At 52.8% G+C, this 25,525-nt stretch overlaps 1 protein-coding gene across 2 annotated transcripts; it reads left to right on the forward strand.

Annotated features, from left to right (window-relative positions):
* The first annotated feature begins 307 nt into the window (after positions 1 to 307).
* On the forward strand, positions 308 to 12,848 carry TSKU (tsukushi, small leucine rich proteoglycan). Of its 2 annotated transcripts, none has more exons than XM_012645748.1 (2): positions 308 to 464; positions 10,299 to 12,848. In XM_012645748.1, the coding sequence occupies exon 2, from the start codon at positions 10,307 to 10,309 to the stop codon at positions 11,369 to 11,371; it is 1,065 nt and encodes a 354-aa protein (XP_012501202.1). In that variant the 5' UTR covers positions 308 to 464; positions 10,299 to 10,306; the 3' UTR covers positions 11,372 to 12,848. The 2 variants fall into 2 exon arrangements, with proteins under 2 accessions (XP_012501202.1, XP_012501203.1); XM_012645749.1 differs by lacking the exon at positions 308 to 464 and adding an exon at positions 929 to 1,494.
* Positions 12,849 to 25,525: the final 12,677 nt, after the last annotated feature.

Below are 25,525 nucleotides of genomic sequence, written 5' to 3' on the forward strand. Positions count from 1 at the left end.
ACACACACACACACACACACACACACACACGCACACACACACACGCACGCCAGCGACCTCCAGATGTTCCCGACTGTGCGGCCATCAGCTGAGACCACTCGGCGCGCAGGGGGAGGAGGCAGGGATCCGGGATGCAGGAAGCAGCGAGCGAGGCCGACTGGAGCGGGCGGGAGCTGCGCACTTTCGAGACGCTCCCTAGGGTGGAACCCGGGCTCGGCGCGGGCTCCGCCGGCGGGCGGGGGGCGGGGCGGCCGCGCGCCGGGAAAGGCCGGCATTTTGGCGACGCTCCCTGAACCGCTAGGCGGCCGGCCAGAGCAGCCACCCGGCGCCGGGCAGTGGGGGAGCCCAGCGGCGGGCGGGGACGGGGGGCGGGCCGCGCTGTGCTGAGAAAAGCGCCGGCCGGAGGGCCAGCGGCCGGGCCGCCCGGGTGAGCGTGCCGAGGCGGCGGCGGCGCAGGTTTCCAGGTGGGTGTGGGTCCCGGGGCGGAGCGGCAGCCCGCACTGCGGGCGAAGGTCCCGAGCCCCGGACCCCAACCTCGTCGCGCCATCCGGCAGGCGGGCGGCGCCGGGCGCAGGGGCGGGGCTGGGTCCTGCCGAGGCCCCTCAACTTTTCTGGACCCTGGGCGACGGCAGCGGCCGCCGGGTGCCTGGAGCTCGGCGGGAGTGGGGAGCCCCGACCCAGGGGAGAGGGCTTTCGGGAGACAAAGGCTCTGCCCGGGGGCCGTGGCCGTGGGCGTGGGCCAGTGCCTCTGGGGTCTTTGTGCGGACACGTGCATCTCACGTTTGTGGGTCTTTGTGGCTTTTGGTTCGGGGACGTGCATCTACCTGTGCCTTTGTGTGTCCGTGGCTTTGCGTATTTGTTTTGAGCCTGTGTCCACGTTTCGTGGGCCCGCATTTGGTTGTGGGTGTCGGTGGGCGCATCGTTGTGTCTCCGCGTACGTGGTCTGTGCCTGTCGACGTGTCTGGATTGGGTGTCCGTGGAGTGTGTGCGCGCCGAGAGCCGGACGCCGCCCAACTGCTCACTCCCTTGCTGTCCACCCGGCCCCGACTTGGCTTCAAACTTTTCTCCCGGTTCCTCGGGCAACAGCCCCCTTTCTCCCCACTGCAGCCCAGCCGGGGGACGCGGGCAGCCCTCCCGCCTTGCTCCTCCGGAGGTCCTGGGCCGCGAGGGCGTGGGATGGGATTGGTGGGTCGGGGATAGGCAGCGCCTGGGGCGTGGCCGTGGTCAGGGCTGGGCGGAGCGTGCGGACACCCCCGCGGACCCCGACTTGGAGGGAGGAGGGAAGTGGCTGGTCCTGGGCTCTGGCCCGGGTCTGGAGAGAGAAGTGGGCGGTTGGCGTTGCTCGCCCTGCGCTTCTTGGAGAGAGCGTGTGACCCAAAGAGACGCGTCTGCTTGGCTGAGAGACCGGCTCCAGCTCCAGCCCCAGACTCGGCTTTGAGATCCGCTCTCCATCTGCATCCAGCCCTGGGGTAGGGGGACCAGCCCTCCGATTTGGTAGGTGAGAAGGCAACGGCTGGTCCAGACCTGGGCCTGCCAGCGGTGCCAACTCGCAGGACACCAAGCTGGGCTGCAGGGAGTGGGACGTAGCACACTAGTTTCAAATGGGAGGGCCACCGGCCCCCTGTGTGGCCCCGGCAAGTTGCTCAGGCTCGCTAAGTCGCGATCACCCTGTTATGGATGGGGTGAGAACTCCCTTGCTGCGAGGAACGTGCGGTAGGGACAACCAGCGCTGCAAGAGCGGAGCGGAGAGCAGCGCCCGCCCACATTTGGCCCGGCGAGGAGGTGACTCAGGAACTTCTTCGATCCTTCCTTCCTAGCCGTACGCTCTGCCCTTCGGATAAGTCTAAACTTGCAGAGCTGGGGGACTGACGGGAGAGGGAGGGCTCAGAGCGGCAGGAGCCTGCTGGGCTTTGAGCCTGGGTGGCAAAGATACAAAGATAACCCTAAATACTTCCTCCCCACCTCCCACCCCACCCAGTGTTCTTTTTTTCTTTTTTTTTTTTTTTGAAACCTCGAACTCCTAGCCTCCAGCGATCCTTTCACCTCAGCCTCCCGAGTACCATCCCAGTCTTTAAGCTAGAACTTTGCCAGATGCTACGGACATGAGGGAGGGTCACAGGCCACTAATCTGGGAAGGGGGCAACCATGGGCACTTCCTTTTCCTCTCCCGCCTCAGTTTCCCTTCTGGAATGGGCGTTATTGACAGCCTTTCTGGTTTCTTTCTGTTCTGACTGGAACTCCTTGATGTTTAACATACACTTCCATTCTGACTTGACCAATTCCCGGGCAATAATTTGCTCCTGAGGAAGGGAAGGCTGGAGTCCACAAGGCTCCCACCTACCCTTCCTCCAACACCAGGCTGTAAGGCAAAAGCTGATGAGTGAGTCAAAAATGGAGGGAAGGGAAGGGATTGACGTTTTTTCCCCCTTTTAAATGACAGATTGTGATGAGTAGAGCCCAGATTAATTTTCTTCTTAATCATAATTTATGATTCTAAACAAGGGACACACTTCAAATTTCCACTCATCCTTTCTCAGGGCAATGCTGGTCTGGGCACTGAGGATATTCCCTGAAGAGGGCTGGGCCCCCGCTGGAAGCCCCCTGACCAAAGCAACTTCTAAGAGAGGATCCATGGGAATGACCTACAGGAGGGGCCTGGCAGAGGAGGTTCCTCCTGCTCAGGGTTTTGAGATCAGTGAGTACACAGGGGGACAGGAAGAGTTCCACAGAAGGAGCAGCATGTCCAGGACCTGTGCATGAAAATAGCACAGGTGTTCGGCATGGTGGACTGTCAGATACAAGGTCTCAAGGGTAGGGAATTGGAATTGAACTTGAGGCGTGGAGGGAAGGCAGGGCCAAATCATCAAGGCTTTGAATGCTAGGCCTAGGAGCTGGGACTTGAACCTGTAGGCAGTGGAGAGCTGCTGGAAGTTTTAAACAGGCACAGTAGGCTGAGGTTGGTAATTCTAAGAAACCCTCCTCTGCTTGCTGGCGGTGCTAGAGGCTGGGAGACCAATCTGGAGTCCAAGTGCTCCAGCCTCTTAGAGTAGAAGGATCTAGATTTTACTCCCGCTCCATTGCTTCCTACCTGTGTGGCCTGGGACAAGTAACTTTACCTCTCTGATTCTCAGTCTCCTCACTCCTGAAATGAGGATATTAATTCCTGCCCTACTGATCTGTTGTGAATATTAAACAGGATAATGAATTACAGGTACTAATAAAATGAGAAGTAGTTTGTAGTGTGTATTACATCGGGCAGACATTTTTTGGATTGCACTGATGCTAGAAGGGAGAGACAGCATCTACTCTGGTCCTAAACCTGATTTCACCACCTGGCAAAGCCCTAAGTGTCCTGCAAGGTTGGGCCAATTGTTATGTTCCCCCCAAAGCAGAAGGAAGCTTTCTGTCTATGACATTTCATTCATCTGGTTTATCGCCCTTCACATGGCCAGGCCTCGTGCAGACAAGGAGCTAGGCACAAATTTGTAGGTGGCCACAGACCACAAAGTGGGTGGGGGCAGCCCAGGGACCATGGGAACCCAGAGGGAAGGTGACCCTTTGCAGGAAGAGGGGTGAGTTAGACTGGGAAAGCCTCACAAAGAAAGTGGCTTTTGAATCAAGTGAGTGAGTTTACATTGTAGACAAAGAAAAGAAGGGTATCTTTGTCATCTTCCTCAGAGGGAGCAGCCTGTGCAAAGGCAGGGGGCGCTAGCAGAGTGCTAGCTCTCTAGACTGGAAAGCTCTCTTTGTGGAATGGGCTTTAAAGAGAGAGCAATGGTAGGTCCCAGTCTTCACTGGGAAGTGCATTCTGGTGCCCAGCATGGCTGGCAGTTGGAAGCAAGGGGCCTCCTGAACCCACCAGCAGGGTGAGGTGATGACCCGGCTTGGGGATGAGGGAGAGGGAAGCCAGTAACCCCACCTGTCCAGGGGGAGCTGCTGATTTAACACCAAGCCCTCATTCTGTCACGGGCAACACAACTGCTTCAGCCTGCTTTGGCCTCTGGAAGCTTCAGCAATCTCCTTCCCAATTCCCTGGGTGGGCCTGGTCAGCACCTCGGAGTCCCATTGGGGCCTGGGATGGTGCCCAGGATGGTGTGTTGAGAAGGAATCCAAGGCCTCTGGGGATGAAGTGTGGATTCTCCATCCTCTGCCCCTGCCTTGCCTTAGGATCTGCTGGTGTCACAGCTCCTTTTTCTTCCCTGGCCACGAAATCACCCATTAGGGGGCAGAAACCAATATGCAGTGAGCACCAACATGTGCCAGACCCTGGGCTGAGTCTTCACTTACCTCATGTAATCCTGGCAGTGATCCACTGGGAACAATCTCGGATTATCACCACGTTACAGGTGCAGACTCAGACTCAGGGGCAAGGGTACATGCAAGCCTCATGGCGGTTGAGGCCTGTAGGGTTGGAACCCAGTCCACTTGGCTACAAATCCCTTTCCTCTGCCCCATACTGCCTCCCCCTGTGTCCACACCTGCTACCTCACATTGACAGGAACTTGAAAATCTTCAGGAAGAAGACATCTTGGAAGGCAAAAAACAGTATTGGGGACCTTGCCCATCTCCCTGTAGATTACCTTCCCTGGGTGAGGCTGCTGGGCTTCCAGGTCCCACCTGCACCAGGGTTCATGTCATGGAGAAGGCCAGGCTCTGGGTGTCACAATACCTGAGTCCTGAGTCCAGCCCTTGTCCTTATTGGCTGTGTGACTTTGGACAGATCACTAAACTTCTCTGGGTTTCTTTACAAAGCTGTAAAATAGGTATGATGATGCCATCTAACCTGCTGATCTTGCAGGGTGACTGAACAAATAATAGTTGAGCAAGCATGGGAAGGGTTGAGAGGTATCCTTTGGGGTGGTGGCTGTATCCTGAATGCCTGGTATCTCTTCCTAACCCCTGCTCTGTGCCAGGCCCAGTGCTCAGCTCCAAGGGCATAGAAATGAACCTGACCCCATCCCTGCCCACAGAAGGACAGACAGGTAAACAAGTAACTACAGTCCAGCACGACCAGCTCCAAGCTGTCACTGTACATGTCTGTTTGTTAAATGGAGGCAGAGCAGAGTTAGAGCTAAGACATTGGGGTTGAGTCCTGGGTCCTCTATTACCCCACTGAATAACGTCTGCTTCCTTGTTTGCAAAGTAGGGACAGTGATCCCCACAGTCAGGGATGTGGTGAGGCAGAAATGAGATGCTGGTGGCGAAGTACGTGGTGAGCTGATGTGTTTGTCCAGATGTGCGGCATTAATGAGCCTGCTGGGAGAGCCGGCCCTCAAGGCTCTGGGAGTCTGGCCTTGAAATTCTTTCTGCCTTGCGTTTCCAGAACTGACTAAGTGGTTGGAGGGCAGGACGTTTATGAAACTTCCACCTGGGGATTTCGTTGGCTTCAGCTGGAGTGAGCTCATGACTGAGGGAGCAGGGTGGGAGGCAGCTCGGCGCTGAGGAGCAGCTGGTCGAGGCAAAGGCCTGTCTCAGTGCTGGGGCCCCTTGCCGGGGGCTTCCTGTTGAAGTTAGGGTGGGGAGGGGCTGGAAAAGTCCGGGGGCCTGAGATGCCATGGTGCAGCACCACAGGGCGGCAGGCAGCTGGGGCCAGGAGGGCCCAAGCTGGTGCCCCTAACCCCAGAAGTGACGGGAGAGTATTAGCACAAGCAGTCGTGGACCTGCTGGGCGCCTGGCACAGCACTGGGAAATTGGGTAGGGAGGAACATGAAGAATCACACAGTCGTTGCTTTCAGGAAGCTTAATAAATCATCACCATCATTGTCTACCATGCACTGAGCCCTTAACGTGTTGCAGAGAGTGAGCAGAATGTGTCACATTGTGTCATTTAATCCTTGTGGCAACCCTGAGTTCTTACCCCTGTGGAGGACACTGGGACACAAGGAGGTTGAGACTTGCACAAGGCTAGTTGGTACAGAGCAGATTCACACCCAGGTCTGGGGCCAGCTTTGACCCTTACCTGCTGGGCTCTTACTTGTCTGGTTCTTCTCTGCACAGCTGGCTGGGCCTTGCTCTGACCCCAGATAGGGGAAGGCAGGGCACTGCCCCAAGCTGCTCACACCAGTCAGAAACAGCCGGTAAATAATCACAGATAATCATAGAGAATTACTCGGTGTGTGTCCAGTAGCCCGTAGTGTGACAGTCCGGGAGGGAGGGGTGGCCCAGGAGACCGCGTGGACAGAACAGGCTTTGTTCTGCTGGTGGGGCCGGGCAGGCCAGGTGGGTGCGTGTGGTGCTGGCAGCAGCATGAGGCGTCCTGCTCTGCCATTTCTTGCCGTCACTGCCCCTCTCTGGGCCCTAGTCACTTATGATCTCCAAGGAGCCTTCCCGCTCCTTAGCTCGGGAATTCTCCAACTTTGGAGAAGTGTGAGCAGAGGCTGAGAGTGGTTCAGAGGTCATCAAAGTAAAGGCTGTTTCCACTCTGGCTACCAAAGGGGGTTCAAACCCAGATGGCAGACTAAGGGGTAGAGGGGAAAGTGGTAACGACTTGCAGGTGCCTCCGTGCCCAGGAAAATTTGATTTCTGTAGGTGAAAGCAGAACCTGAAAGGTTTTTGATATGGGGAGTGATGCGGCCAAAGCTGTTGAAAGAGGTGTCTCATAGCAGGGTCTGGGGTATCACATGGGGACACCTGCCTGGAGCCTCTTAAGACCACACCATTTACTCTTTTGTCCTCACAGGCCATCAGCAAACTTTCCTAAGAGTCACCATGGACCTGACCCTGTGGTCCCAAAGGTGCATAACTCAGGGCACCTGCCCTGGAGGACCTAACAAGATGTTCCCCCAAACCACGGGTGGGTGCAGTTTCCAAGCCCTTGTCCTCCTGTCCTTGTGTTCTGGAACCTGGTTGATCAGTGGATGTCTTTTATCTGCAGGTCAGCGTTTGGAGGAAAGTGATGAATCTTGGCCCAAAGATCCCTTTCCTCCTTCAGCCTTCTTTAGTGGCCATCTGTCCTCCGTTCCCTTTTTCCCAAGAGTAGAGTGTGGGTCCCAGAGGCTCAAAGAAATAAAGAAAACTGCAAAAGCCACACAGATAGTGGCAGACCTGGGACTAGAGTCCCAGTCTCCTGAGCCCAGAGCTGGTGTTAGTGATCTTGTTGTGAGTTGGTCCTTTGTCCCCATTGCTGGTCCGTAAGCCCCATGAGGACAGGGGCCCTGGTAGCCATTCCCTCACCCGCCACCAACATGGCCTAGCCCAGTGCTTTGTATGTACTTAGCAGAAATTTAGTAAATGCTTTTGCTAAATTTTAAAATCCTGAAACTCTGGAGTTGGATCATCTAAACTAAACCTCTCATTGTGAAGCTGGAGAAACTGAGGCTGAGAGGGGAGGGGATGGGGACAGCTCCCCGCAGAGCAGGGAGGGACTATGACCTAGGGCTCCTGAGTGTCCTCCAGGACTTGTCTCGTTACCGTGCACAGTTGCCCTGCCACCTCCCTGTCAGCACCACTGTGTGGGGTGTGGTGAAGGAGGCGGGGGTTGGTCCTGTGTTCCCTGTCTGGGGGACCCCATCTACCTACTGACTGTGCGCCTGTCGGTGTCCTGGTGCTGTGCTGGCATCTTACGCCTGTGACCTCTAATCCTCACAGCAGCTCCTTGAGGAAGGGGTTGTTATCCATTTTAACTCACCCCTAACTTCCCAGAGTTGCACAGTTTAGCCAGTGACTCTTGGTCAAGGTGGCTCTGCCACCTTCTGTTCTGAGCCTCAGTTCCTCTACTCTGAAATGGGGATGAGGCTGCTGGCCTTGTGGATGGAACGAGAGAGTGTGTGTCCAGCACCCGTACACAGTGGGGCCTGGCTCTGTCACTGCTGGCGCTTCCCACTGCAAAGGCCCAGCCCTGGGCACAGGCCTGGCATAGAGCAGGGGCCCCAGGAGAGGTGTCCACCCTGCAAGGCTGAGCAGGGAGCCTGGTCCAGTGCCCTGGGGGCATTTATGTGCAGTTTTCCAGGTGGGTCCCCACCTATACTCGCCCCCTTGACACCAGCTGTTACCACCACTGCCTCAGTTCTACATCTGCCGGCCGCCCGGCGATGGCCACCCTGCGCTTGCGCACAGCTCCTCACAGCTGGCAGCGCATTTGGTGATGGCTAATCAACTTAAGTGAGGAGGGCAGGGCAGAAATTGCCACCCGATGGTGCAGAGGACAAGGCTGAGGCCTAGAGAGGACAGGGAGAGGCCCCCTCTGGCGGGCAGCATTTGGGCTGGGCTTGCACTGCCAGTTACATAAGCTGAGCTCCTGAGAGGCGGTTGGCGTTTCACAGGCCCCTTGTACAATCACCTCTGGGAGCCAAAAGGTAATCTGGGGGCCTTTTGTGGTGTTTGTTTAAACCCCAGGAAGGGTGGATGTGAGCAGATCGGCTTAGCAGGGGAGGTGGGGCCTCTAGTGGTAACGAACCCTGCAGTGAGGAGCTCACCCAGGGGAACAAAGGGGGCCTGAAGCAACTTAATATTTTCCTTTTGGTTCCAGACATTGGAACATTCTGTCCCGCCTCAGCTGGGACCAAGCCCAGCATGCACCTGGGCTGGGTTTAATCCTCAAATTGGCCTCTACAAAAGAAAGGAGTGGGAGAGGAGGGACCACATGGAGAGGGAAGGGGAGAAGAGCCCCACTTCTCCCTGCCCCCAGGCACAGCAGAGTGCAGATCAAGTGGCTAGTCCTTTAAAGTTTCATGTGGGGCTGGTAATGCTATCCTGCTGCTCCCTCCCCACCCGCCGCTCCCTCTCCCCACCCGCTTCCCCAAGGCCAGTGGGAGGGCTGGGCAGGAGGGCAAGGGGCACAGAGCACTGAACACGGCCACCCAGACGAAGAGCCCCCTGGACAGAGGCTCAGTACCTGCTCCCATCTCCCAGGCTTGGGGCTGCCGTGCAGGGGACGGGGAGCCACAGACTCCAAACTGTCCAGTTAGAAGCTCCTACCACTCAACCCTCTCATCCTCACGCTAGCACCACCGTCCCAGGAACTTCAGTGGACATAAACACAGGCTTTGAGTCCAACAGAGTTGTGGGCGGCTGTGACCATTAGATGTGACAATATAGGCATAGGCATAGTGCCTGGCATCTGTGGCAGCTACCATTGTAATTGTAGGGAGGGAAACCGAGGTCCAGGGAGGGGAAGTGCCTTGTGTCATAGCATGCGTCAGGGAGAAAAGCCCCTGCTGGACCCCGTCTCTCCACCAGCCACCCTGCCAGGCCTGCTGGAGGCAGCAGATGTGAATAAAAGAATTAGAATTGACTGGGCCTGGGTTCTAATCCTGTCCTGCTTTTTACTATAATAGTTTGAGGTAAGGCCCTTTTCCTCTCTGAGCCTCTGTTTCTTCATCTGTGTAATGGGGGAACCAGCCAGCTGGCTGACCAAGGATAAAGGACAGGCCAAAGAGGTGTAAGACCTGTATCAGCTGGGAGTAGGGGAAAGGGAAGGGGGAAAGGAACTTGGGACAGGTATCCCCAGAGCCCATCTGGGCATCTAGACACAAGGTCCCCAATTAAAAGGGAGGATCCCTCCTCTGGAGGCCCGGCTAAGGGGGTGGGGGTTGGGGGAGGTGGGGCAGTCACTGCAGGCCCCACTGCCAGGAGAGAGCCCTGGTCTAGAAGGCTGGAGTGTGGGGCTCAGGCCTGGCTCAGCCACTGCCAGGCTGCAACAGTGGGTCACGCCTCCTCTGTGCCCCGTCCAGTGCCACTCCACTTAGCTGCTTGGCTGTGTGAAAGTTTCTTGACCTAGGGCTCAGTTCCCTCTCAGGGAAACGGAGAAAGAAATTTCTGATTTCCAGGGTGGTTGTGAGGGTTAACTGAGACCGTGCTGTGAGACAGCTAGCACAGCACCCAGCACGTAACAGGAGCTCGGCCCAGGAGAACGGAGCACCCTAACCCTAACCCTAACCCCTACGATGCAAGCCCCGCCCTGGTGGGGCCTGGGTCTAGGCCAGCCCAAGAAGCCACCTAGTCCAGTGGAACTGGGTTCCTTAACACCCTACGGCAGGGATGGTGCGCAGGCATGGAGGGCTCCAGGTCCCCCAACCCCGGCCAGAGCAGGCCGCCTCCGTCTGCTGATCTTATGTAGGAAAGGGTTCTGCTGCTCCAGTGAAAAACTCCACCGATCTGGCCTAACCCTCTTTACCATACAAGTGGGGAGAGTGAGGCCTGGGGGCAGCAGGGACTAGGAATTATGAGGAGCAGTACTCCAGGAAACACTCCAGGACAGGACTGTGACAACTTTCAGCTGTGTCTAGACACATTGGCACCTGTCTCATGGGGTGGGGTTAGAACCATCTGTCACACCTCACCTGTGGCTCTCTTTCTAGCCTCCACCATGCCGTGGCCCCTGCTGCTGCTACTGCTGGCCGTGAGTGGAGCCCAGACAACCCGGCCATGCTTCCCCGGGTGCCAGTGTGAGGTGGAGACCTTCGGCCTCTTCGACAGCTTCAGCCTGACTCAGGTGGACTGCAGCGGCCTGGGCCCCCACATCGTGCCCGTGCCCATCCCCCTGGACACGGCCCACCTGGACCTGTCTTCCAACCGGCTGGAGACGGTGAATGAGTCGGTGTTGGCGGGGCCAGGCTATACCACGCTTGCTGGCCTGGATCTCAGCCACAACCTGCTCACCAGCATCTCGCCCACCACCTTCTCCCGCCTTCGCTACCTGGAGTCGCTCGACCTCAGCCATAATGGCCTGGCGGCCCTGCCGGCCAACAGCTTCACCAGTTCACCCCTGAGTGACGTGAACCTTAGCCACAACCGGCTCCGGGAGGTCTCAGTGTCTGCCTTCACTACCCACAGCCAGAGCCGGGCACTGCACGTGGACCTCTCCCACAACCTCATTCACCGCCTCGTGCCCTACCCCGCGGGGGCCGCCCGGCCCGCGCCCACCATTCAGAGCCTGAACCTGAGCTGGAACCGGCTCCACACCGTGCCCGACCTCCAAGGCTTGCCCCTGCGCTACCTGAGCCTGGATGGGAACCCCCTGGCTGCCATCGGCCCAGGTGCCTTCGCGGGGCTGGCGGGCCTTACACACCTGTCGCTGGCCAGCCTGCAGAGGCTCCCCCAGCTGGCACCCTATAGCTTCCGCGAGCTGCCGGGCCTGCAGGTTCTGGACCTGTCGAACAACCCCAAGCTCAAGTGGGCAGGGACTGAGGTGTTCTCGGGCCTGGGCTCCCTGCAGGAGCTGGACCTTTCGGGCACTGGCTTGGTACCCTTGCCTGAGATGCTGCTGCTCCATCTCCCAGCGTTGCAGAGCGTCAGCGTGGGCCAGGATGTGCGGTGCCGGCGCGTGGTGCGGGAGGGTGCCTATCCCCGACAGCCTGGCTCCAGCCCCAAGGTAGCCCTGCACTGTGTAGATACTCGGGAATCTGCTGCCAGGAGCTCTGACATCTTGTGACAAATGGTATGGCCTGGGGCCCCATGACAGACTGCCGCCCTGGGCTTGCTCAGGTCCTGAGTAACTTATATTTTAACGTGCCAGTGCCAGTGGGGAATCTACAAGCGTGTGTGGCGGCATCAGCGCAGGAGGTGTGGACCTAGGAGAGGCTTTGGACCTAGGACCAACACTCAGGAGCAAAGTCTTGCCCCTTTGTCTATGTTGCCCCCTCAAACCATGAGCAAAGGGACTTCAGTGCCAAACCAGACTCTGGTCCCTTCCTGCTGCCCTTCCCCACTTGTCCCCCAAGTGCCTTCTCACATGCCTGGCCCGACCTGACCCACGAAAGGAGGAGGGTGGGCAGGAGCTGCCACTGCAGGGCAGAGTTCAGGTCCACGGGGCTGAGCATCCCCTTCGGGCCCACGGTCCGTCACTCAGAGGCATGAGTTTCTTTTATGACATAGCCCCTTTGCTCTGGGCCCATGAGGCTGCTTCATCCTTTTCTCTTCCCCTGGAACCCTGGGTATAACCTTAATTACAGAAGGAACTGGAGAGAAAATCAAATCCATCCTCCTCATGGGACAGATGGAGAAACAGAGGCCTAGGGAAGGAAAAATGTTAATCTGAGTTCCTCCAGTGGCAGAGGCATGTCAGGGACTCACTGTCCTGCCTTCCAGCCCAGGTCCTTTGCCCTTTCCTGTCTTCTCTAATAAGTCCTCCCCTTCCTAGGCTCCCCCTTCCCATCATTTGTGCCCTTTCCCTGTCATCCCCAGGAGCAGCAGCTGCAGGACAGGCAAGGGCCTTGAAAGTGGGTCTCTGGGCGCAGTGACCGGCTGTATCACATAGTCGGCTCACCTGTCGCAGCCTCTGGAGGCTTAGGGCATTTAGTTCCCAGCCCTGCCAGTTCCTCGCTCGGGGGTGAGGTCCCCCAACATCACATCAAGACTGGAAATGTACCTGTTTTCCCTGAGACACTGCCTCTAGCTGCTCCCCCAGGGGAGTTGATGCAGTCCTGGAGCCCTGTCTGGTCGTGACTCCAAGGGCCTCCTGGATTCACTGGCCCTGAGCCCAACAGCCCGGCTCACCCTCCCACCCTCCCAGGGATGCAGCAGCAGGAGGCAGGGTCTCCCCAACCCATGTTTATGCTCCATCCCCAGGGTGGCATCTCAGCTTCCCAGCCCTGGGCCCTTTCCTTAGCCTTCCTTTTATAAAAGTTGCTGCCTTTTTAATGGACTGACACTTTCAACCCCCATGCCCCACCCCTGCTGGCAGGGGATGGAAATATGTCATTTGTAAAAGAAGAAAAAGGTCACATTTGTTCACTTTTGTAATATTGTGTCCTGGGCATGTGTTGGGGGTGTTGGGCGGAAGCCAGCCATCAGTGGCCATGTGGGCTCTGGGTGGGGGGGGAGGCTGGTCCCACAGAGATGCCCGCAGGGCAGTGAGAGCTCTGTCTTCCCCACCAGCCCAACCCAGCGCCTGACTAGTCCTCCGTTTAATAAACAATAAAGAGTTGTTCTTTCCATCATTCCACCAGCGTCCACTGCCAACCCCTGGGCCAGGCTGTGGGGCCACAAGGAAGAATCAGGTTGGGCCCTGCCCTGGGCAGTTTGTTCTCTCTAAAAAGCCCAGTAATCTCCCAGGATTTGGGGAGTAAGGTGACAGGAGGGAGGGAGTTACTCAGAGGTGGACTGGACCGTTCGCCACATCCTGCATCCTGCCCACCATTCTCATCTCCCCTCTCCAACCTCAGCCTCAGCCTCCCAACCCCAGCCACTGGCCATCCAGCCATAGCCATGAGATTGCTGGGCCCATGCACAGCCCTGTCTTTGTTCAGGCTGTGACTGTGGGACCTTGCCCTTGCCCCGACCCCTGCCTCTCAACCTCCTTCCCATCCTAGTTCCTGCCTCAACTCAGAAGCTTCCCCGACATCCCCCTCCACCTCTCACCTCTGAGCTGCAACGGTACTTTGTTCATCCCTGGCATTTCAGCTGCCATGGTACCCTAGCTCCTGTTTGCATCCTTCCAATGACAGGGAGCTCACTTTCAGATCAGCTGGGTGGCTCTGCTGTCACCAAGTTCCTCCCTCAAATGGCCAAAGTCTACAGTAATATCCACCATCTTCCCCAACAATGACAGGCTATTCGTGATACCATGAGTTCACCCCAATCTCTGCCTTAGCGGGGCTCATGTTCCTTGGAGGGGAGAGGAGGAAGGTGTCCAGAGGAGGCTCATCCACACAGCGGGGAAAGACTAGAGGGCCTGGACAAAAGGGGGCACTTGGGGGAGGTCATGGGTGAGGAGTCAATGGCACAGAGCCCAGAACATTCAGGCCATGGGCATCAGTGGGGAGCTTGACCATCTTGTAAATCAGGCCTTCCCAGGGAGAGTACCAACCAGAGCCCTGAGCCCAGGGTTGTCACCTGCCACTAAGAAAGAGCTGAGGTATGGGGCATGGGGGAGGGGGTTGCGGGGTCAGGGTGAGATCCCAGGCCCCACAGTCCTCCAATTTTTCTCCACCCCTCCCACATTCCCTGGAGCAAGAGAGGCTTCAAATGCAGAGGTCAGGGAGGTAGCACAATATTTTCACCCAATGCGTCTGGGTCCTCACCTGTGGAAGGTGTCCTTGGGGGAGGGCCATGGAACATAAGGGTCTTAAAGACAGGGACATAGCGAGTGGAAGGCTGAGAAGGGTAGGCAGGGGCTCTGCAGGAGTGAGCTGGGGGCAGATCACCTCTGCCCTGAGCTGCAGCTTCCTCATGCGCAAAACAGGGCAGGGGAGCAGCTCAGTAGGAGGGTGGGTGCGGACGCCATCACACTGTGCAGGCTCATCCTTCCGGGTGGGGGCATTACCGCAACCCCCCAGCCCTGGCCCCCTGCTGCCTTATGGAGATCCGAAGCCCCGCGGGGCCGTGGCCCTCGCCGGCCGGGGGCGTCCAGATGGCCTCTCTGGCCCAGTGCGGCGGTCCTGGGCCGCAGCGCCACCTCGTGGTCACGCGTGGCCAGACACCCCAGGTCGGAGCGAGCGCCCGGAGCAAAGCCCAGGTTCCTCCTCCCCTCCTCCCCTCCCAGCCAGTCAGATCACCCTCGTCCTGCCATACTCTGCCCTCCAGGAATCCTGGCACCTAGAATAGGGGCGTTAGAATCCTACAGAATCACAAAGATTCGTGCACAGATTCCATTTTGGAATTCACAGAAAAGGGTGAAATCCTGGGTCCATCACAAACCAATTGTGTGACTTTGGCCAAGTCACTTTACTTCTCTGGGCCTGGAAAATGAGGATGAAAATACCCCCCCAACAGGATTGCATGAAAAGAAAATGAAATAACATTTGGAGAGAACCAGGTACGGTGCCCAGCACAAAATAAGCACCCCATAAGGGCCCTTTCCCTCCCTCATTCAACCACAGAATTAGGAAGTAGATTACAGAACATGTAGTCTCAGAGCCATATTTGGTGACTCACTCAGAACTGAAGAATTTCCTAAAGCTTTAGGATTGCAGACTCTCAGAACAACAGTCTTTAACGTGTAGAATCTTGGCTCCTATGTGCCCAACATGGAACAGGCATTCAGCTATGCCAGTTGACTTTTAGAGAGGAGGACACACGTGAGGCCTGGTTTGCCATCGTGGTCAGGCAGGGTCACAAACATGTCCTTGCATTCTATTAATATAATAAAGCACTGCCACTTACTAAGCATATATTCTGTTACTCATGCTTTGTGTGCATGCCATCATTTCCTCCTCACAACCACACCAGGTATTTTTGTCACCATACAGATGAGAAAACCTACCTAGGCCTGGCTTCATCTGTCAGATGGCAGTTCCCTTATTCTTTCTTGCCTGTCCTATCTCAAGCGCCAGGCCAGCTGTGCAGATCCCATGAATCAGAGAGGATGGAGGTGATCTGAGAAACCAAAGAGCACTGGGATTCCGTTTATTTTTCTGTGTCAAATAAATTGGGGAAGTTACACCACTCTAAATATCTCTAATCAGGCCGTTTTGATTCTAAATCCTAGAGCATAAAAAACCAAATGTCAAGGTCAAAGTCCTTGCTCTCTTGGTCCCTTTTCACAGACGAAGAGACTGAGGCCCAGAAAGGAGCAGCCCAAGTTCCCATGGCAAGTGGCCAGGCCTCTGTGCTTCAGAACTGGCTGCATAATTTGTGGGGCCTAGTGCAAAATGAAAATATGGGGCACTCTGTTCAAAAGTTATTTAAGAATTTAAAGATGGCAAGAACAGAGCATTAAACCAAGCACAGGGTCCTTCTAAGGTTTCATTGCCCATGAAGCCAGGCCTGCTGTGATTTGGTCATCGCATTTATAGAGAAAGAAGAGACAAACACCCATTGCTGGTCAGGATGGCGGAAGAGAGCCTGTGTGGATTTGTGTATAATCCAGCCCCTCTGTAGTTCAGGCAGATGATTAGACTCTTTCAAATGCAGGAATTTCCCTCTATCGTTATCACATAACCCCTTGCCATGTCCAAAGGGCTTTCGGAGGAAAAGAGCAGATGTAGAGGCAGATACTACCACCCAACTACCACCAAACCAGCTCATAGGATGTTTCTCTAGACAAGACTTCCAGGAATATGGCGGCAGAGACCTACCCTCTGCTTACTTTATGTGTTTACAGAATTAAAAGTCTACCAGTGCTAAAGTCCACTCATACCTAATGTCCACCAAGGGCAATGTCTATAACAACAGAAGCCATCATAGGCTAATATGGCCTTGCCCATCAATGTTCCTTGTTCCTTGATGGCTAATGTTCACCAAGATGCAAATGTCCATTGATACCTAATGTTTTTCATATGAATGATAGCTTCCACCAATGATCAATATTCACAAAGGGAAAATGTCCACTGGCGGCAATGTCCACTGTAGGCAAATGCCCGGTGTTCATTGGCAGTGAACTGCAATTATAAGTGTTCTGTGCATCAATACCCAATGTCAGTCCATCGCTTAACTTCTAGCAAAGCAAATTTCCACCCAGCTAAGTCACATGCCCTGTGTTTATTGTTCTCTTTCATTTGTTTATCATCTTTTATTTATTTAAGTACTAGTGGCTGTGTCTCTGAGGATTATTGTGTTTATTCAGCTTTGAGGGAAATTCCTCCTGTGTTTATTCTTTAATTTCCAAAGCTTTTTCTTATTTTGTTTTGCATACCCATTATGTAATCAACATGTTCTGAATTGGGAGTACAAACATACATTCATGTTTCTTGTTATATACACATATACACATAACATGTATATGTGAGTATTGTATACATAATACTGGAAGACACAGAAAAAGAGAAACTGGTTTGAGAATAGAAATATCAACCCAGGAGCAATTTTCTAATTAGTTGATTCTTAGAAGCAGCAACTTTTCCAAAGTTCAGTGATGAATTGAGATGTCAACCCTCCTGCTCCAGTAAAGAAGGACAAAGAGCCCTATGCTTTACTGAAAAAAAGCCATATTCCCTAATCAGATTAAGGGTCTTGCGCAGGGGCTCCTTTAGAGAACATTACTGGTGGCTCGGGCACAAGCCCCAAAGGGAGGCTGCCTGGGCTCAAAGCCTGGCTCTGGCCACGCGCAGCTGGGTGTCCTGGGGTAAGCGCTCAGCCTCTGGTTCAGTCTCCATCCACTTCTATAAAACAGAGATATAGTAGCTACTTTGCAAGGCCGTTGCAAAGTAGGGGGATAAATCAAATGTATTTATACTTAAAACCCTTAGAACAGTGTCTAGCGTATAACAAGTGCTGTATACATGAAATGTTATATATCTTTATTTTGAAAATTCTTTTTTTGGTCAAACTTATAAGCCTGCTGTGGCTCAAAATACTCTCAGGCAGGGTTTCTTCTGCCGCCATCAGCTCCCAGGGGGTGATATCCAGGAAGCCAGTTATGCTTAGGAATTTGAAAAGAAGTTCTGCCTTCTGCCCCAGTACATTTTGAAACCACCCAGCCACACAGCTTCCTTCTGGCCCAATGCACTTAAAGACACAGTGCTTAGGAAATGTCCTCATACCCCCTTCCTGAGGAATGTTTGCCACCATCTCCCCGGCATGGCAGTCACAGATGGAGCAGGTGACTTGCTATGATTTGAGACACGAAGGGAAAAACTTCAACTCTTCTTACTCTTCCTAACGGCCTCATTCTCTGCCCGAAATTCCACACTGCCCTTTGGCTTAGATTTCTGTCTGATGTCCCTCCTAGATAGGCAAGGACTCAGGATACCAAGAATGTGATTGGGGGATAGAGGTGAGATGCCTGGGTTAGTAAGGGATTTACTAACTTAACGGGTGCAAAGGGTATCTGAGCATGTTCTCAAAATGTGTTATACTCTAAAAAATGTTTTCAAGGTAGGATGTTGATAGATAGCAGTTGTTAAGATTATGATGCTAGAGGTAAGATTGTGAGGCCCATAAAGAAGGCGGTAGAAGGATGGGGCCTTGTATATATGCCACCTTCTCTACCAAATGACGTGAGATCCTTTTATATCAGTGTGTTCACACTGCTCGTGAACCTCGGCTGGGCCTGTGACTTTAATCAGTACAATGCAGAAGAGGTTCTGTGCCAGTTCCAGACCTAAGTCTTAACAAGGCCTGGCCACGTGTGCTTTGCAATTTCGAAAGCTCTGAGCTGCCTCATGCAAAGTCTGGTGAGACCATGTGGAGGGGTCCTAAGACTATACTAAGAGAGAGGAAAGTTCAGCCGTCCAATACCCCAGCAGATCTCAGACCTTGGCCAACTCACCGGTTTCATTCTCATGAGTGACCGCCACCAAACCAGCAGAACCAACCAGCGATCCCTGCCTGGATTGCAGAATCCTGAGCAAACAAACCAGTTGTTGATGTAAGCCTTTGTGCTTTGGAGTGGCTTCTTATATGACAATAGATAACTAAAACAACCAATGTCACAGCCTCCAGTCCTGTCACCCCCTCCTCCCCTCTTGCTAACATGGGACTTGCTAGCCATGGGGCATGGGCAGCTGAAGATGCAAAGAAGATGCCAAGTGAAAAAGCCACCCTCCTCGAGGATGGCCAGTCCGAGGGAGCAGGCAGAGAGGAGCAGTAGAAGAGAAACACACGAACCTGTTGTTCTGAAAGTTCAGGAGGGGCCGCCCTGCCCGGGAGTTTATCTCCTATTTTTGTCTCACAACCACCAAGCAGGCTCGGCCCCTCCCTCTAACCTCACACTCTCCTTCCAGACCCCTGCCCAGGCCACACAAATAACTCACAGGTCTCCAGACAGACCCTCCTCTCACCCTCAGAAGTTCCCTGGGTCCTTTCTCCCCACCCTGGCTGGGAAATGGCAGGATAAAGACCTGTCCTGTTAAGGCGTCTTCCCCTTCCCCCAGGGGCTTCCCTTCACACCAAAGGACTCATAAGAGGGGAACTGAGGCTGGAGTCAGGGGAAGCCAGTCTGGAACAGAGCGGCACTCCCAGGGGACCCTGGGAAAGGCGTAGCTTTTGGGCGCTTCCCGCAGACTGTGGGCAAAGTCATACTTAGCACAAGCTTTAAATATTCTCCCCACACACAGACGTAAACACTGTAATTCCCTTGCCTTGCCCCACCCGCCAGTAAAATCCAACATCCTGCGCAGACACGCGAGGCTAGGGGTGGGCAGGATGGGAGCATGGTGGGGTGTGGAAGTGAGTCTGGATTCTAAGCAGACCTCTCAGGAGTGACTCTACACAGAACTTCCCTTTGCTAACATGTTCCTAAAGAAAGTGACCCTCAAAGGAGTAGAAAAGGGGAGAGGGAGGAACAAATGCTTCCCTATCCTGGAACCCACCAGCCTAGTTAACTCCCACTCATCCTTCTTGTCTCAGCTTCCATGCCACCTCTTCTGGGAAGCCTTCCCTGACCACCTCCCCCCATCCTACCCCAGGCAAGGTTCGATGCTCCTCCTCTGTGCCAGCCCAGGACCTGGTCTTCCCTCCAGAGTGACCCTCATCACACTTATTTTGTGTTTATTTTTCCAGCTTCCACTCTTCACTGAGGGAAGGAACTATACCAGCCTGGCTCCCCAGAGGGTCTCTAGCACCCCAGGCTGATGCCTGGCACATAGTTTGTTGTCAATACATATCTGCTGAATTAATAAATAATCCATTTTACTGATGCTTAAATGGAGGTCCAGAGAGGGTGAGTGGCTTTCCCAAGGCTGCATAGCAAGCTCGTGGCAGAAACTAGCTCTTGAGACTTCCCGTGTTTGTTCTAGTGCTGTAATGGGAACCGCCCTTCTCTGCTCCCTCTTCTCTAACTCCCTGGGGCAAGTGTGAAGACCCACAGGGAGCAGGTGTGTGCACCAACAGGCCTGAAGGTGGGATGGGGCACGAGTCCCCTGCGAGGTTCCACCTCTTCCTCTTCGGCTCCTTGTCTGGGCCCCATCTCTGCTCTGACTTCTGCTGGTGGATGGGTCTGTGCCCACCTCACCCAGCCCCCGCAGCCCCACTGGCTATGGAAGAGCGAGTTCCACCTCTCTGAGCCGCTTGCTTCCCCAGCAGGCTCCTTCCCCAGCAGGCTCAGAGATGTGTCAGTCTGGGACACCCTGAGGCTCCTTCCAGCTCAGAGGGCCTGTGAGGACCACGAGGAAGACTGAAGAGTGCTGTGGCCGCCTCCGTGCTGCCTGCAGCGTGGCTCGAAGCACAAGCCCTCACCAAGCACTAGAAATGCCTAGAAATCTCTTTTTTTTCCCCCAAATGTTCCAGAATTTTACTTCAATGTTACATAATTTTTAAACTTTCACATGTGTGGAGGGAAGGACAGGGTGTTGGTGGTAGTTTTCAGTTTTTAAAAATAAGCGAATCCAGATGATTCTGCTGCATCATGGGGTTTGGACAACACTTTACCCAGATCTCGACAAGTTTACACAGACCTTACATTTCATCCCCATTCCTCAACTGCTCTTCGCAACCTTCTCGTGAGGAAAGCAGGGCAGGCTTATCCCTGGCCCATGTCACAGATGAGGAAAATATGCCCAGAGAGTAGGTGGCAGAACCTGGGACTTGTACTCAGAGGTCCCATTCCAAACTCTGCCCGCTTTCCACTCTCCACAGAGTGACTTGGGTTGAAAGGACAAAAAAGGAGAAAAAGAAAAGAAAAGAGAGAAGAAAAAAGAGGATGAATATAATTACTTGATTGGTAGACCTGCCAAAGGAGCTTACTTAGCGCCGGCAGGGAGCTAAATGATTTGGTAGGAAGCCCTTTCCCTAGGGGACGGGGTGAGAGATGACAGGAATAATAAAACTCTGGGACAAAGGCAACGGGATGCTGAGAGAGTGACTCGAAGGGTTAGGTCCCCAAGTCTCAGCGCGCAGATCTGTCCTCTCACACACTTTAAAGCCACGTGTTTGGCAGAGACACCCCAGTCCTGACCATGAGGCACCCAGAGATGGACCAAAGCCAGCCCTGGCCCCAGCAGCTCCCCGTCCCACGGGGGAACCAGACGACTGCAATACAAAGTGTCAAGTGACTACATAGGCAGGGCCCAAACTTGAATTTCCATCCGACAAGAGAAGCAAAGGAGGGGAAACCTTGCAAGAATTGAGTCTCCGCAGAGCGAAGACAAGGAATCCAAGTCTCTGACTTGTCATGGAGCTTGTGCCCACCAGAGGGCGCTGCCGCCGACACTCCCGTGCCTTTCTGGCTGGCCCATTTGCTGCCTTTCTTCCGACCCTGTTCCTGGCCTGAATCTCCACATCCAGGCCTGGGGCTGTGGGGGGAAGGGTGGGTCCTCACAAGAAGGAAGCAGAAGGCAGACTCAAGCAGAAGTCTGAATGAGCAGTGGCTTTTTGCAGTCACCAGGGACTCCATCGCCGTCACACCTTCCCCTCTGATAAAAGAATTATCAACCTTTGTGTTTTACAAAATTTTAAAATTAACATTTGTTCAGGTTTTTAAAAATCAGTAAATAGTTTTGAGCATCTCCCGTGTCCAGACCCAGGGACAGGTACTGGGGAGAGCCGTGACCACAGACAAGACCCTGCTTGGGATGTAATTGGGTGAGGTGGTGGTGGGCCAGCACAGGTGACTTGGGTGGGCACCACTCTCACCTTCGAGCCGAGGCCTGAGTCGGGGCAAGAAGCCAAGCCTGCGTGGACCTGAGGGAGCGTAACCAGGAGAGGGAACCTCAAGTGCAAAGACCTCGAGGAGTGCGTGGGCTTGGTGTGTTCAAGGCTGGCCGGGGGCTTAGAGAGCAAAGGGTTTGAGAGGAGAAGTAAGGTCAGTGAGGCCGGCCTGATCATGCGCGGTCAGGGGCGTGGATTTCGCCCCAGCTGCAACAGGAGGCCGGCTAGAGGCCGTTAAGTAGAACCACGACAGGCTCCAGTGAACATTTCACAAAGTTCGCCAGGGCTGTGAGTGCCAGAGGGAAGGCAGAGAGACCAGTTAGGAAGTCGTTGCCAGAGACCAGGAGAGAGATGATGGTGACATGGTGGTAGCAGTGGAGACAGGAAGAAATGTAGGAATTTGGATAAGTGAAAGTTTATTGAGTGCCTGGCACTGAGATGCACACATCATGTGTATTGACTTATTTCATTCTCACTATATTATAAAGCTGTTTGTTTAACAGATGAGAAAACTGAGGCTCAGAGAGGTTAAGTAATTTGCCTAAGGCCCCATGGCTGATAAGTGATAGATTCTGAATTTTAAAAGCTATTCTGGAAAGTACTTAATAAAATACTAACCTTACAGAATCAGAAACAGAATCCTAGAGTGTTAGCTTCTTTGGCTCTTAAACTCACAGAAGCCAAGACTTGGCTTTGGCAGGGACAGTAGCAGGGACTCGAGGCCCTGCAGGCCAGCTGTCCAAGGGCTTTGATCCTAGCTCCACCCCAGACCAGCCTACCTGTCTCAGCTGCTTGGTTATTCTCATGGCCAAGGGCAGCTGTTACCCTGGGACCTGGAAGCTCCTCAGAGAAGCTCCCAGAAGCCCAAGTCTTTATTCTTCCCCTCCTGGTGTGACCTGCTCACGGTCACCCAGCCAGTTTAAATCTAGGTCCTCTGACCTTCCCATGCAGGCCTCTTCCCTGCCTCTTCCCTGGCCCTCACAGAGCCCTGCTCAGCACAAGATAAAACCAAGAACATCTCGTGGCCACTGCTCATGACAGATGAGGGCACAGTGTATTCCCCTTCTGTGTCCTTGGCTTTTTAACAGGGATCTCAGAGCTTTAACTAAAAATAGTTGGTTATGTGGAGACACCCAAGCATCAGGGTAGGTCAGCGGGGAAAGTATTTTGCCCCCCAAATCAGGGTGACAGGGAAAGCTGGGGACACCTCGAATCCAAATTTCTCCTGTCACTTTCAAGCTGCATCATTCCAGCCAGGGCATTTTACCCTCTGCTCCAGTTTCCTCACCGGAAAGTGGGGACATTAACACTGTTTACAACCCGTTTACAACAAGCTCAGAGTCTGTTGTAAAGAGTTACCATGGGGATCAGGTAGAGCTCCCATCCCCGGGCCTGGCAGGCTCCTTCCTCCACTCCCGAGGCTGAAGTTCAGGGAACATACCCAGGACAGGACCGTTGGGTAATTTTGACTGTTCGGTACTGGTGCCATGCTAGTACTTAAATCCTTTGACTCTCTCTTGCTGCCCCTACAGGTCAGCTCTAATCGCAGCCCAAACTGGGATTGGGTCATTATTTCATTGACATTCAGCAGGGGGCGCTGATGAAACAAATTAACATAATGCAAAGTGTAGCCAGAAATTATGGAGGAAAAAGAACTGAAAGTAGCAATAAAATTAGTAATACCTGTCTACGCCTGGACAGCATGTAATGTTTCAAAGCAGCTGCATGCCCAACATATGTTTGATCTTCACAAAAACGTTGTGGGGAAGCTGCATTGTTAGCTTCGTCAGCTCCCTTTACAAATGAAGAGACAGAGGGTCAGAGAGGAGACATGGTTTGTCCAGCGGCGCACATCCAGTGACAGAGAGGAGACTAGAGCCCCAGTCCCTGGCCCCTGGCCTGGTGAGAGCAGGTAAGTGGGAAGACACCAGGAAGGAGGACGGGAGGTGGGAGCATGGAGGGACACTAGGGACCCAGAATACCCCTGGGGCTGCCCCATATTTGCCTAAGGGAAAAGAAATACAAATTTAAATATCACGGAGTGATATTTAAACCATTTACAGTGTTTTGTTTTATTTTTAAGAGGTGGTCCCTAGCTTGGAGGAGGGAGTGGGAAAGCAGGCTGTTTCGTACCCGGCTTGAGACAGAACATTGGCACAAACTTTGCTGAAGAGTCGTTCAGCAATACACACCAAATAAATACCCTAAAAATTGTCACAGTAGTTCCACTTCTACAATACTCTTCTTAGGAAACAATCATGGGTAAGTAAAAGATTTAGCTACAAGAATATTGATTATTCTTATTTACAAGAGCAAAAATATTGAAAACAATCTAAAGATTGATCAATAGCATGGCTGTTTAAGTAACTTACGGTATGTCTAATGACAGAATATTGGCTAACCATTAAAAATTCAGTTTCACGTAGGCAAAAAATAAATTTAAAAACCCTTGATCCAAACCTCAAAGTGGATCACAGACCTAAATATAAAATATAAAATTTGACAATTTTTAGGAAGAAACACAGAGGAAATCTTTAAGATTAAGAGCTAAGCAAAGAGGTTTTTAGGCTTCATATCAAAAGTAGAATACACAAAACCAAAAAATTGATAAATTAGACCTCATCAAAACTTTAAATTTGTTTTGTGAAAGACCTTGTGAAGGGCATGAAAAGTTATGATAGAGACTGGGATAAAATACTTGCAAACCACATATTCAACAAGGAACTTACGTCTAGTATGTATGAAGAATTCTCAAAACTCAACAGCAAAAAACCCCCCAAATATCCTAACCAGGAAATGGGCAAAAAAACTTGAACAGACATTTCACCAAAAAAGATATACAAAAGGCAAATAAGCACATTAAAAATGTTCAAATACCTTTTGGCCATCAATGAAATGCAAATTAAAACCATAATGATACACCGCTACATAGCTATCAGAATGGCAAAAATAAAAGAATAGTGACATCACTACCAGCAAGGACGTGGAGAAACTGGATCACTCGTGCATTGCTGGTGGGAATGCAAAAGGGGACAGACTGAAAAACACTTCGATGGTTTATTATAAAGCTAAATACTACACTCACCATATAACCCAGCAATCACATTCTTAGGCATTTATCTCAGATAAATGAAATCTTCAATTCCCACAAAATCTGTACACAAATTTTCATAATAGTAATTCATAATAGCCAAAAACGGAAAACAACTCACATGTTCCCCAACAGCTGAATTGTATACAAACTGTGGTATATCCATGCCATAGAATACAGCGCAGCAATAGAGAGGAACAAATTACTGATACTTGGATGGGTTTCAAAGGAAGTATGAAATCCATCCAATCCCCAGATATTACATACTGTATGATTCCATTTATATACTATTCTTGAAATAACAAAATTATAAAGATGGAGAACAGATTAGAAGTTGCAGGGCAGGGGTGGCTTAAGGGTGGGAGGAGGGGAGTGGGTGTGGTTACAAAGCTGTAGTACAGGGAGCCTCGTGGTGTTGGGACAATTACGTATCTCACTGTGGTGGCCACTACATGAACCTGTGCAGGTGATAACATTGCGTAGAAGCACACACGCATGCGCACGCACAAATGAGTACATGTAAAACTGGTGAATTCTGGGTACGCTTGGTGGATGACACCAATGTCCATCTCTTGGTTTTGATATTGTGATACAGTTATGTGCAATGTTACCGTTAGAGGAAACTGGATGAAAGGTACTCAGGACCTTTCTATACATTTTCTTGCAACTTCCTGTGAATCTATAGTTATTTCAAAATAAAAATTTTAAACAAAATAAATGAAGCTGCAAATCCTTGGGGGTGGGTAGTGGTCGGAAGTGGATCTCAGGGTGCCTTCTGTGGGGGTGGTACTAGTCTGTTGATCTGGGTGCTGGTTACACAGACGAGTTTGATTTGTGAAAATTCAGTAAGGATGAGAGAAAATGTTACATAGATATATATCTTAAGTAGAAATAAAAGCACGGTATAAAACAGTACATTTCACCACTTGACACAGCATGGCTTAAAATTATATATAAATGTATATGTGCATCAAAAAGTGACTAAAGGAAGATATGCAAAATATTAACAATGGCTGTCTCTGGGTGATG

This window comes from Propithecus coquereli, unplaced genomic scaffold (assembly GCF_000956105.1).
Source record: "Propithecus coquereli isolate 6110/MARCELLA unplaced genomic scaffold, Pcoq_1.0 Scaffold235, whole genome shotgun sequence".
NCBI lineage: Eukaryota > Metazoa > Chordata > Mammalia > Primates > Indriidae > Propithecus > Propithecus coquereli.

Coding starts and splice junctions, on each gene's coding strand:
- TSKU (XM_012645748.1), top strand. CDS start 10,307: ATGCCGTGGCCCCTGCTGCTGCTACTGCTGGCCGTGAGTGGAGCCCAG.